Consider the following 14,840-nt stretch of genomic DNA (forward strand, 5'->3'; position numbering starts at 1 on the left):
CTCCTGGTTTTTGAGACGCGCTCCAGTATCATCTGTTTTGCCATAGCATACTTCTCTGCTAGAGGCGGTGCTTTGACCAGATCGTAAATTAAATCGACGCGGTCGTGAAGGTGGTTCATGAGGCACACAAAGCGCCCGTCGTCGTCCAAAGCACAGACATTGAATGTTTGCTCAACCAGGTTGAACCAAAATTCCGGTTGAGCGGGTTTGAAGTCAGGTAGTTTCGGCAGATTCGGCACAGCAGTCACTGTGGAGGTGCACCTACTTCTTCAGATGGGAGTAGAGCACGAAGAGGATAGAGTGTCCGAATTATTGGCGTCCTGTAATGAGGGTATCGCAAAGTTCACTTGACGCCGGGGGGGCGGCTGAGAAGCGACGGACGCACGAACAGTGTGAGAATCATAGTCACAATGTGCATTCTTATTGATTAGATAGCTCGGAGAGAAGCCGCTAGTACTTACGTACGCCGGTGAATGTCCGTTATGCACTCTGTATTCATTCGGCCGTGAATGGTGGGGGTGATTGTAAATGTCCGGGTAATTACTGTCCAGCACAGAATTGTTGACTTGATTATGAGCAACACAAGGATCCCACACATGTCCACAAGGATGCACACTCGATGTGATATTGTCTGTTTGGCGAGCATTGAGCACATGTTGACTAACCGGCGCGGAAGGATACACACGTGGCGGGAACTGGCTCGGGATTGAATTTACTGCTGGATTTTCCAAAGTGGCAAGATTCCGCTCGACACCACGAACTGTATTGAATTGTGCGTTCGACACAGGAGTAGGAATGTTCCGAACAACACTCTGTGGAGAACACGTGGAAAAGTCTAGGCTAACAAAGCCAGAGTCCGCGACCGTTGGCGGTTGGCAGAAACTGGCTGTACTCGATGAATTCCACTGCATGTTCGGGCTGAAAGATTCCAAAGGATCTCACGGCATATCCACTACGACGGCAGGGATGCTGGAGAGATGTTGCTGAGATCCGGGCGGCGGTGAGTGCTGAAAGGCCATTGTCTGAAGCTAAAACACCGACCCTCGCGATCGCGAAAAGAAAACCGACACGGTAGGCGCGTAAATAACACTTCGTGCCATAACTTGAACGTGTATTACACAAAACGGGGTCACCAGTGAGGGAATTGGGTGATAGTTGTAGGTAAACAACTAGTATTCTCTCATATGACAATTTATTAGCACTTCACGTCTGCAGCGATTCAAGTCCATGAGGCTAACTCCCGTTAGCGGAAAACATCCTCCAAAAACTCTCCATCTCAAAGATAGCACACTTACACTCTTTACAAATATCAATATTTACGGCGCTGCACGCCACATATTTATAACTGATATTGTGAACTGCACTATCTCTCACTACATTGGTAAATCATGTCTGGACTACCTCTTCAGAAATGTTTGAGCTGTACATGCAACACACTGAAAGAGACCCATTGCTTTAATACTACATTCACAATACTGCATAATATTAAAATATGTTAATAACTTCGGCTTATCTGACATCACTCACCTGGTAATAATATTATTGGGTTTCCATTATAGAAATTGAATCATTGTGGTTTACATTGCTATATATTTGCAGAACCAGTACCTTCTTAGATACAAGAACTCTTAAAATTTCATTTTAGAATATTCGCCTTCTGCTTGACCACTGCAAATCGGCTGATGTATTGGAAGTGAAAGAAATATCAGTACCCTTCTTCAATGGAACTAGCTGCATGGCTGAAAAAGAACTGCCTCCATTCAGCAGGCAACTCCTTTTAAACAGTCCTCTTCAGATTGGTGGTATTTACTGGGAATTACTACCTACTGAAATGCAGATGTGGAATGCAAGTCCAAGTCCTACAAATTTTGAAGGCTGTCTAAGCAACCTATTTTACAATGGACAGGTAAGCAAAGTCCAAATTGATCTCTAATATTTTTGTAGTAGGTATTAAAGAATGTAATGAGTATTGTATTTATTCATCACTGATCATTTTATACTATTGTATGGACAAGTTATATTGTTGATGAAGTACACAGTATTGAAATGTATAGTTGAAAAAACGAACCCACAATCACTGTAAAGCTTATAATTTCGTTTATTCGGTGACTACATTCAACAGTACTGTAATTTTCGCATCAACGTAATGAATACATACTGCTTTGCTAAGGTGAGCCATGGTCATCATATACCACAAAGCATTGACTATTCTAAAAAGTTTTTGTAAATTTACCTGTATAATTAGCACACTTCAACATCAATGTGAGACTTTTGATTGTTATTGAAGTATGTTCCTTATATAGTTATATTTACAAAACTTGGTATGTTGCTTAATGCTTAACATTGTGTGATAACAGTGGCTCACCCTAGAAAACCAGTATGACTCTACTTCATTGACCAGGAAATGATAGTACTAACAATGCTAATCATATTGGAACATTTCAGTGCTCATGTCTTCTTTTTTCAAATATTTGGTAACTGCACCTGCTGCACAATATATATTTAATAACTATGTATGAAAATAATAATGTGTATCTTAAACATGTATAAATACATAAAATAAATAAGAGCTCAGTGAGTTGGCCACTGTTTGTAAATAGCTGAAAGCTGTTAGCCCTGTTGATGGGCTTTAGGGTACTGTGGAGGCATTGGGGCACCTGAGACAAATGCTTTGGCCCCTCTGGTGCCTATAGTTTCACTGAAGTCCATAATGTTGCAGCACCTTCAGATTGGCTAATCCTGGCTTTTCAACATTCCCCATTAGGTGAATAGTGGTAACAACACAATCCTCTGGGCAGAATGCAAAAATAGGTACTGGCCACAAGGCTGTCCGTTTATGCCTTCAAAACAGGTTACAGGTATTGGCCACTGCTGAAAGTCTTTCTGAGTCTGCATGGGACACCTTTGTCTTTTGGGACTGGGGCCAATGCTCCAGAAAGATCTCTGAACAAACACAGAGGGTGGGATTGCCTGTCATTGGAAGCTCCGTAATTTGCAGATGATGAAGCCACTGAAAAAAATAGTAGTTAGCTCAGGAAGGAACCAGTATCCACTCTGTTTGCTTGCTGGGTGTTCAGGTCTGAGATGTGGAGGAGATTGCTTTCATGAAGAGGGCTAGCCTCAGTTGTGGCTGGAAGCAGAACTAGCATTTTGCAGCATTGTCCCAGAACTGATCATGATCCTCTGATTCAGAGATGAGTGGAAGACTTAAACCAGAACCTCAAATGCTTCTGTGATGTTCGTGGGTGCATATTTCTTGACCTCCAGTACTGTGTGAAGAACTGTAGGACTTCCCCTAATAGGTCAGGCATGAACTACTCACAGGAAGCAGCTACTTAGATTAACAGAGTACATGGACTTAGACATGTGGGTTTTTTATGATAGAGAAACCCCACCACAGATTCAATATGATACAATGCAATTTCATGCAAGGAAGAACACTATCCTCATTCACTTATTTATTAAAGAGAGCAGCATGTATTATGATAGATTGGAGAAAGAAAATGTTTTATTCAGTGTTATTTACCTGCAGGAGCGTCTATGGAAAGATCCCAAAACTCATCTCATTTGTAAAATATGGTAACAGTGCCAAATAGTACTAGACCCAGGAAGGTGAGCAAAGCCAGATTTTAATAGCAGTAAAATTCTACATTCTCATTGGTATGCATAGCACAAAAATAGATAGAACACTGTTGGTGGAGGCATGTATATAGCTGTAAAATATGTGATGATATCTGGTGAGGTTAGTACAGATTTGGGTGAAGATAACTATTAAAGGAGGGTCCAAAATGGTAATCGGAGGTTTTTGTCAAGGCCCCTCCCTTAGCAGAACCATTGGCAGAACATTTGTGGGAAAACATGAAGAAGATGCTGTATAAATTTTCTGATCATGGTGCAGTATTAGAGATTTCAACTTACTATCTGTAGGCTCGGAGACTTAAATGGTTAAGCTGGGTATTAGGGACAGGAAATTAAGTGAAATTGTTCTAAATGCCTTACCCAAACATTACCTTTAGCAGCTACTCAGAGAACTGTCACAAAGACAGCATATTAGATCTCACACCTAAAGTTACCTCTAGATCAGACGATGACTCTCCATCCAAGATAACATGTTGTGTCCTCTCTATTAGAAAGTCCTCAATCCAGTCACAAATTTCACTTGATACTCCTTATGATCATATCTTTGACAATTAGCATGGGTGGAGTACTGAGTCAAATGCTTTTTGGAAATCAAGATACACTGCATCTAGCCAGTTGCCTTGATTCAAAGCTTTCATTATGTCATGTGAGAAAAGGGCACGTAGAGTTTCACGTGATCAGTGTTTTCGGAATCCATTCTGGTTGGCACTGAGAAGGTCTTTCTGTTCAATATACCTCATTAAGTTTGAGCTCAGAATCTATCTCAAGGATATTGGATGGTAGTTTTGTGGATCACTTATACTAACCTTCTTGTAGACTGGTGTGACCTGTGTCTTTTTCCAAGAACTGGGCACAGTTTTTTGTTTGAGGGATCTAAAATAGATTATAGTTACAAGATAGGCTACCTCAGCCACAAATTCAGTATAGGATCTGAAATGAATTCCACCATGATTTGGAGATTTGTTCAATTTTAACAGTTAGAGCTGTTTCTCAACATCACTGACACTAACACATATTTTATTCATCTTTTCAGTTACACGAGAATTAAATTAGGGTAATTCTCCAGGGTTTCCCTTTGTAAAGGAACATTGGAAAACAGAGTTAAGCATTTCAGCTTTTGCTTTGCTGCCCTCAATTTCATTTCCTGTCTCATTCACTATGGATTGAACACTAACTTTGGTCACATCATCAGATGCAGAAGTAGCTTTGGGTGTGCCTCAGGGAAGTGTGTTGGGATCGTTGCTGTTCATGTTGTATATTAATGACCTTGCAGACAATATTAAAAATAAAATCAGACTTTTTCCAGATGATGCAGTTATCTATAATGAAGTACTGCCTGGGAGAAACTGCATAAATATTCCATCAGGTCTTGATAAGCTCTCTGTGATGCAGAGATTAGCAACTTGCTCTAAATGTTCAGAAATGTAAAACTTTGCACTTCACAAAACAAAAACACATAATATCCTATGACTATAATATCAGAGTCACTGTTGGAATTGGGCAACTCACATAAATACCTGGGTGTAACACTTTGTAGAGATATGAAATCGAATAATCACAGAGGCTCAATCATAGGTAATACAAAGGAGATTGCTTACAAATCGCTTGTGTGGCTGGTTTCAGAATATTGCTCAAGTGCTTGGAACCTGTATAAGACAGGACTAACAGTGGATATTGAATGTATATAGAGAAGCACAGCATGAATGGCCAAGGTTTGTTTGATTGGTGGAAGAGTGTCATAGAGATTATGAAGGAACTGAACTGTAAGACTCTTGAAGATAGATGTAAACTGGCCCAAAAAAAGTCTGTTAACGAAGTTTCAAGCAATGAGACTCTGGAAACATCCCCCAGGCTGTGACTAAGCCATGTCTCTGCAGTATCCTTTCTTTCAAGAGTGCTAGTTCTGCATGGTTTGCAGGAGAACTTCTGTAAAGTTTGGAAGGTAGGAGACAAGATACTGGCAGAAGTAAAGCTGTGAGGACTGGGCGTGAGTCGTGCTTCAGTAGCTCAGATGGTAGAGCACTTGCCCGCGTAAGGCAAAGGTCCCGAGTTCGAGTCTCGGTCAAGCACACAGTTTTAATCTGCCAGGATGTTTCATTTAATTACAAGTTTCCAATCTTTACACCAATCTGAATCCTTGTTAAGGTCTAACTAAATATTTATGCATTTTTTTCAGATAGTGTTCATTATAGATAACTACATTATCCATAAAAACTCTTAGATTATTGACAATATTGTCTTCCAAGCCATTAGTATCCAACATGAACAGAAAGGGTCCCAAACACTTTTCTGGAGCTTGCCCAAAGTTTCTTTTACATCTATTGATAACTCTCCATTTAAGATAACATGCTTAGTCCTGCCTGCCAAGACATCCTCAGTCTTTTACAAAATTTCTCTTGTTGCCCCATATGGTTAAAATTTTATTAATAAACATCAGTGGGATACTCAATCAAACACTTCATGGCATCTACCAGATTACCTTGATCCATGGCTTTCAGGTTTGCATGTGATCTTCACATGGTGAACGTTTTCAGTGTACATGATGATTGACTGGCATGGTGGAAGGCACTTTGTGTGCAATACCCCATTATCTTTTATTTCAAACCATTGTTTAAGATTCTACAATGAAAAGGTGTCAGGGATAATGGATTACATTTTGCTCAGTTGAAAGTATCAGTATAGAATCTGTCAGGGATAACAGTAGATCCAGGGACTGTGTTAATTTGAGGTATTTCAGCTGTTTCACAACATACTAACACAAACATCTGCATCACTTATCTAAGCAGCGGCACAAGAATGAATCTCCTGGATCCTACTGTGTAGTAGAACATGAGAAAACAGAAATAATAATTTCTGTCTGTGCTTTGTTGCACCAGTTTCAGATCTTATGCCACCCATGTGTGTCTACACATTAATTGGTACAATTAGAGGTAACATACTCATTTAAAAGCACACACTCCTCAGAAAGCAATTATTTTCAATTCTTTAAAATTAAAGGCAGTGACTTGTGAATTAGTGGATATGTAGATTAGCTTATAGTCACGTAAAAGACAAGTTGATTAGTGTAGCTCAAATTGCAAAATTGTGTTAAAATCTTAGCACTGTCTACCGATGTGTATTCAGCAATAATCCAACATTTAGTTCTGAGAGACCAAAGTTGTTTCACGCTATGTAAGGTCTTTATAGCCCCCCCCCTTTTTTTTTTTTTTTTTGCTAAATATGCACCACTACTCACATTACATCCTCATCTTATCCTTTTGTCCATTGCCTGGCTCATTTGTTCTGTACAAATGATATACCAGGGAAGGAAACAAATTACATTCTTTATGAAAATATGACATGGCACAAAACAAAAACTTCTTGTCCTCTCAGTAGTGTAACTGACATAAATTTTATAGCAGTTAAATTCTGAAATGAATAAATGCTTACAAATAAGTGTAGACCTGTACAATAAATGATGACATTTATTGTTCTCAGATTTAAAACTTAAAGTTATATTTATTACCCATAAATAATAGTTATAGTCAGCCATCTGTTACTTTTATCAATAATTTTACTCTATTTGCATAATGCCAGGTTTATTTCAATTAATATTTTATTTTTGATCAGACAGTGACATAATTGTCATTATATGGTACCTGCAGAGCACAAAGAATGAAACAATTAACAAGTCCATTTTTTAACAATGCATGTGGAATTAGATCTGCTGTCTCTTGCTTACAGGATTATTTACCACTAACAATGTAGCGTACTGTATGGAAGTGTGATTTTAAATGAATCATCTCATAGAAAATAAACTGTCATTTGAAACTGAATCAATTGTCAATTGAGTGAGGTAAATATTAGTAGAAGTAATTGATGTTTGAACACATACATGATTTGTAAAATCTGTAGATTCTGGTAAAGAAGTGGCTGAATAAAGATCCAGGTTTCTGTTACTGTAATGTACATTCAGTTAACTGTCAGTCAGTATAACCAGTCTCACTGTTTCAGATCTTGGACCTATATGATTCATTACTGTCCAAGAACACAGCAGTTGGCTGCCAACATACGGAAGGTTCTTGCAGGACACTGAACTGTTCAGGACATGGGATTTGCCAAGCTGACCTGACAGACACTCCTCCCTGGTGCTGGTGTGATGCTGGTTGGAGTGGGCCTAACTGCTCTGAGCCAACACAGCCTGTCACATTCCTGCCTCACAGTTACATCAAGTTCGCCCTCTCTTTTGAGACTGATCGCTTCATGACCTTAGTGCAGCTCAGATTTAGAACTGAGGAGCCAGAGGGCGAGCTATTTCGCCTTTCTGATCAATACACTAATGAGTATGCTGTCCTTGAGGTATGTTGTTATATTTTTGCCATAACCATATATGTTTGCAAAGATGAATAAAAATTTGATCATTGAGGTAAAATAGTTGCTTAAATGAGAATACAGGTTTTGTCAAGCATTAAAATATATCATATGGTATGAGTTATAGATAAATGCCTGCCTTGGTGTAAGTAATACTTTTGAGAAATTGCTAGCATAAACCACTATTATCTGCAGTTATGTAGTAAAATAAATTTTTAATACTAAAAACTGTTTCTCTTTAAACTGAGTAGCATGAAATGTATTAGAGGACATATAAAAAATAGGCACAACAATAAAAGTGAGACAGCTACATTATAACAATGTTATGAAAAGGAAATAGAAAGGAACTTCCACATGGGAAAAATATATTAAAAACAAAGATTACAAGACTTACCAAGCGGGAAAGCACCGGCAGACAGGCACAATGAACAAAACACACACACAGAATTACTAGCTTTCGCAACCGATGGTTGCTTCTTCAGGAAAGAGGGAAGGAGAGGGAAAAACGAAAGGATGTGGGTTTTAAGGGAGAGGGTAAGGAGTCATTCCAATCCCGGGAGCGGAAAGACTTCCCTTAGGGGGAAAAAAGGACAGGTGTACACTCGCACACACACACATATCCATCCGCACATACACAGTGTATGTGTGGATGGATGTGTGTGTGTGTGCGCGAGTGTACACCTGTCCTTTTTTCCCCCAAGGGAAGTCTTTCTGCTCCCGGGATTGGAATGACTCCTTACCCTCTCCCTTAAAACCCACATCCTTTCGTCTTTCCCTCTCCTTCCCTCTTTCGTGAAGAAGCAACCATCGGTTGCGAAAGCTAGTAATTCTGTGTGTGTGTTTGTGTGTTTTGTTCATTGTGCCTGTCTGCTGGCACTTTCCCACTTGGTAAGTCTTGTAATCTTTGTTTTTAATATATTATGAAAAGGAAAGTTGCTACTCACTATATAGCAGAGATAATGATTCGCAGATAGGCACAACAAAAAGACTGTCGCAAATTAGCTTTCAGCCAGTATGGCCTTCATCAAAATTAGACAAAACACACACACACACACATATGCATTAGATACAGTAAAACGATTCCACTTACATTAAGTGCAGACACAATGTACCCTCTGCAGGGACTTGTGTGTAGTTTGTGTCGAGCAGCAGTGCTTCAGAAGGGTAACTAGTAACCATAATAACTACATAAAGATTGATATGTCATGGTTATGTAGTGAATATTGGCCTGTTTTTACAATTTCTCTAGGAACAAAATATGTATCATTATATTATTAAATACAATATAGTAGGTGCAATGAATGCAACAGGAATTGTTGTAACCATATACAGTGAATGTGCATGATTAAACAGCATGCACCTCTGTGCCCAGCCTAGAGAGGTTGCTACACATTGTCACAGACAGCGCAGCAAGCACTGCGCTGTGTGCAAATAGCCATATATAAGCCAATGCACTCAGCACTCCAACATTTTTGTGACTATGGAACTATTAGACCGTGCCATTATGTGACCCACAATTTTGTGTGTTTTTGCACTTATTACTACATCATTCAGTGTATTCTTTATTTTCCTTTGATGTGGGATTGAATTAAAAGTTGGTTGGTGGGAATAATAATATTGTGTTTGTGCAATGTTGTCATATTTGTGGCAGCAAGGATGAGATTCTACTCAGTGTGTTTCATGTTGTGATTCACGATAGGCAATATGTAACTGTCTGGATGATACTGTAGTCTCCCAGCAGTCCCTCAGCAGATCAATACTTGTAGAACCGTCAGGCCTGGTTTGCAGTGCTATAGGTGGCTAAGTTAAAATGTAGCTTGGAAAAATTGCAATTTTTCAGCTGTCTGTCATTTATCTTGGTTTTGAAGCGTCACATGCTAACATCAGGCCATTATGCCAGCATGTTGATACCATTATGGTTGTGCTGCATCCTGCCAATGTCAAAGAGTTCCTTGCCTTTCTTGGAAAGATTGCATACTACCATAAATTTCTTTCCGATGTAGCTATGGTGAATCAGCTTCTTCATGATCTCTTATCTAAAGGTGTTCTTTTTCACTGGTTATCCACTTTTGAGCATGTTTTTACCCATTTGAAGTCAAAATTACACTCAGCATATAGCTTGGAAGATTTTCCTACCAAGCCAAGCATTTCATTTTGGCAACAGATGCATCCCAGTATGGCCTTCAGGTCGATGCCTGACGACCCACTGACATCCATTCTGCAGTGGTTCCATACAGGCCCTTCCACGTGGGCCTACATGTTTCATGGGCACCCTAAGTCGATACTGGCAGTTGTTCACCACTGCTGAGGCTGCCACCTCTGTGTTGTGCACTCCCAACACCCACAATCAGCTCTGCTCGTGCGTGATTGACCATATGCTGGAGATCCCACGATCCCTGCAGCCACCTCCACCATCTGCGCTGGCACCAATGGCATAGTACACATACCCTTGGGCTCCTGCTCTATCTTTGTTCTGTGTACTACCACCACCAAATGGAGGAGTTAGTGCCTGGCGCCATCCATCTCCGTGCTCCTGTTGCCCCCATTGCCTCTGTTACTGCTTTTCTCTTCTCTGCTGCCTCTATTGCCAAGTGCCTGCCTGGAGGTGGACACAGATATGGTGCTTCCATCACCAGCACTCCCTTACTGTCTTTCAAGTGGGGAGTGAGTGTCATACCTATCCACACCCCACCATTTCAGACCTTGGTGTCCTGTGATGGCACAACATCTGCTCCAACATTCATCTCCTTCCAGTGAAGACATGGATATTTCCATGGTGAACAATTTTCCCCACATGTACATAATTAAACCAATGGCTTATACAGCTGGCTGACAGCCAGCCACAGGTTTCAAGTCCATTATTACATTGTCAGCTTTGAGACATGCTGAGCCACTATAGCTTCCTCTTAGTGTTCCTTCTTCTTCTCTGTCAACAGTTGGCATGACATGTTATAAACCATTGGAAAGCTGAGAAATTGGTCTATTTAGTGGTGTATAACACATTTAATTTCTTTCAGTATTTTGTGAGTTATAAGTAATTGTTTTCAGGTTTTGTTAGTTTTATCCTCCCCCCCCCCCCCCCAGTGAATTAAAAGTTGGTTGGTGGTAATTCTAATATTGTGCCTGTGCAATGTTAGTATTTGAACACTAGTCTTTGCACCAGTGACAATACACCTAGACACAAAATCCTCTCCGTAGGACTTACACAAAATATGTCTGAAGTAAAAACAGTTCACAAAAAGCATTAAGCATTCCAATCACCATTCAAGAATGTAGAAGTACTGGCCTGTCATTGAAACTTAGGCTTGGAACACATATGTAATTTTGTAATGGATCCATCATGGATACAGTTACTACTTCAGCTGGATGTAAAGAATACAGATGTGTTCTGATAATAGAAGTTATCTGTTACTAAAACCTAGACTTGGAACAAGAGCTGTATCATTTGAAATATTATTAGTCTTTTCATGGCGATAAAACAAATTCATTAGGTAAGTAATGATAAAAACTCAGATTCTACATAATTGGTTTCAATATGCGAAAAATGCAATTTAAATGAAGCTAGGCATTGTTCCAATAACAGTATGGCAGAAATAGCCATATTGTATGGAGAATGAAAAATGCTGCGAAAAGTTTAATTCTAATTTGTACATAAAAACCTTTCAGATAATGGACATAGTAGGGCACCATGGTTGTATATATTAATTATACAAGTTATCAATAATTACATTTTATTAATCGCTAGCATTAATGCGTGACACTATACAGTGGATGTCACAGGCTCCTCACAATTCCAACAAGTACACACATACTTTGTACTTTCTACCATATATCAGTGATTGTAAAAATGAGACATTGTGGCCTATACATAACAAACACTAGATGTAGGATGAAGATGTCTTTTCCAAGTTGTAGATATTTTGTGCAACAGACCAGAAATTGCTTCATTATTTCCTTTGAAGAAGATAAATGAATTAATTGATAACATGACACAACAGTAACTACATAAGGGCTACTATAATGCTGTACACAGTATTATTATTATTGTTATTATTATTATAGTTATAGTGGCCAGACACAAAGAATTAACACCCCAAAGTCTTTCAGTTTCTGCCAGTGCATAGGTAAAGAGTAAAGAAGCCCACAATAGAGTGATTTACAAACAGGATTCAAGTGATTTACAAACAGTATAGTGCACACATTTTAGCTTGGTTGATCTGAAATTGGATTGTAAGTGAATCAGTTGCCACAATGGAGAGGAGTAGTGTAGAGGAAGCATGTTTTGTAAAGAGTGTCTACCCTCACTGTGGATAGGTAACTTTCTTATCCAAGAAGGAGTCATAGTAGCAATCATGATGCACTGAGAATCGCTTCATCATTCATTTTAAACACACACACACACACACACACACACACACACACACACACACACACTCACACACACACATGTGGCACTACCAAAATTCTGATTGCACTGAGGGGCAATGTCTGTGCTCGAAGAAGTGATTATTGCATGCAATGCAATGTGTTGACCCAAAAATATATTTACTACTTGCCACTCATGATGTATGTTCATTAAATCTGAATTGAAAATTCCAACCTGTTTGTTCAGTGTACAGTTTATCACATATGTCACAAAGTATTTTATACAACACATGGTTTAAGTACTTATTGTCGTGATTGCCAATGGTTAGCATAAATTTTCCTTTACTCTGTCAATAGTTTTGGCAACTGCTGCATTAGTATAGAGGTTAATGATACTGAGTGAGGCAAACCTGTCAACATGTGGAATACTGAAGATGTAGATTTGCTCCGCTAATTCAAAGGTATTATTGATGCTACATTTTCTTGTTCAAACACATAAAAAGTTTTTAAAAAAATGTGCTGCCATCTCCTCACTCCATAATCTTGCAAATCCAGGAGTGAGATGTATGGCATATCTACTGAAGGTAGCAGCACTACCAGTTACTTTCTTCACCAAAACAGTGATTGGATCGACTGACTAGTCCTCTCGCTTGGTGGAAGTTTTTGTAATAGAAGGTTCAGAAGCAACAACCATTGCCAAGAGCTCCCATCAGGGGTGGATCATATTGTTTGAAGTCCTACTTCATTCTATCACTGATCAGGCTAGTTGATTTGAATGCTTAGGCATTAGTAACATTGCCAGAACTAAGCTGCATTAGAAGCACGGCCTAGCATTCAGTTGCAAATGGCATAGTGTAACATCTACACCATTAGCTGAAGACTGTGCTCATATGCCATTCAACAAAGCACTGGACCAAATACCTACCAGTATTTTTCTCATTCTGTGGGCACTCTTAAATGAATACCTTATTCCAACAGCTGTCAAGAGACATACAGACAAGCATTATGATTCTCTGTGAATTCCCACTATTGATACATCACACTCTATGAAGCACCTGTGAACGCAGATACACCAACTAGAACCTGTTTCAGAAGGGCAAAGTGTTACACAACCATTCATTTTTATGATTTAAAGTCTTGTAACCAATTTGGTCATGCATGATGATGTATGCAAAATGTGGAGTTGCACATGATGGACCCTATAAGGCACAAAAATCAACAGCTTGCCTATCACAATGAAAGTGAACAGGACAGGCCTAAACCCATATTTACTATGCCAGGAACATCAACCTGTGCCCAATGAAATGCTCAGCATAACTTAGAGGATACAAGCAAGATTTTACAACCAGTAACTGTGCTTAGTGACCTACCAAAACTGTCCAAGCCTCTCAATCACAATCTAGATATTATGCATTCATATTGACAAGTGCATATCAGTCTGGATTATATTGACACCTAAAAGAGAATGTTGTAGCATACAGGCCATTGAAAAAAGAATTATTATTAGTGATTATGTAAGGTCAGTGAGTAATATCTATTCCTTGACAGTCTTTTTTGTGACTGACAGTGGTTGAATGTATCTTTGTTCTTTGCCATGTTAACTGAGCTCATGTCTCCATGCATTCAGAGTTTTGTGGATTATAAATAATGACCAAATCTTTTCTTTTTCCTTCCTCTTTGTAGGTACCTGATACTGTATTATGTTCAAAATATACTTCATGATATTTGACTTTTTCATTTAGGGGAGTTTATTGTTATAGAAAAATAAATCAGTATCAGTTAATGGCTCTTGTTATGTCGCTACTGACAGTATTGTATTGTTTTCCTATCTTATGTACCAAATGATTACTACAAGGGTAGAGCTATAATCAAAGTGAACTCCTTTACATAGCCTTTATGTTTGCAGTGATGGCATTTGCCAATGTTGACCAAAGTATTTGTTGAAACATATGAAGCTTGTATCTGCAAGCAAAATTACTGCTTAAGCAGTACATAATAGTATCTTTATTTGTTTCAGTACACAAATATATGAAACCTGCCCTATTTGTTACACAGGCTATGACTTGGGGGGGGGGGGAGGGGAGAGTACTGTTGATGTAAAATAAAAACATATTGCAAGAAAATGGTTTTCCACTTTGTAAAATTAGAACTTAATGATTGATAAATGTGGAGGATAGTCCCCTCATATACTCTGGAAATATCTTACTCTTTATGGCAATAAAACAGATTAAGTGATAATCTTGAAATTATTCTTAGATGATGTGACCACTTGTGTTACCACAAATGACAACATCAGAGTAGGTTTTGAAGTTAAGACTGACATGAAGAAAGGTTGTAGTCTAAAGGAAGCTCTCTCTTTCATCTACATCTCAGTTTTGTAGTTAAAAAATCTATTAAGGTGAGATATAGACATGAAACTTCCTGGCAGATTAAAACTGTGTGCCCGACCGAGACTCGAACTCGGGACCTTTGCCTTTCGCGGGCAA

At 39.0% G+C, this 14,840-nt stretch overlaps 1 protein-coding gene across 1 annotated transcript in view; it reads left to right on the top strand.

The window, feature by feature from the left end:
* The first annotated feature begins 1,816 nt into the window (after positions 1 to 1,816).
* The window catches only part of LOC126277891 (putative neural-cadherin 2), an 87,669-nt gene continuing 74,645 nt past the window's right edge, over positions 1,817 to 14,840 (top strand). The window contains exons 1-2 of the mRNA XM_049977443.1: positions 1,817 to 1,906; positions 7,633 to 7,977. Coding sequence (XP_049833400.1) covers positions 1,832 to 1,906; positions 7,633 to 7,977 — 420 coding nt within the window. The 5' untranslated portion in view covers positions 1,817 to 1,831. The remainder of the gene's footprint in view (positions 1,907 to 7,632; positions 7,978 to 14,840) is intronic.

The sequence above is a fragment of the Schistocerca gregaria genome, chromosome 6, assembly GCF_023897955.1.
Source record: "Schistocerca gregaria isolate iqSchGreg1 chromosome 6, iqSchGreg1.2, whole genome shotgun sequence".
NCBI lineage: Eukaryota > Metazoa > Arthropoda > Insecta > Orthoptera > Acrididae > Schistocerca > Schistocerca gregaria.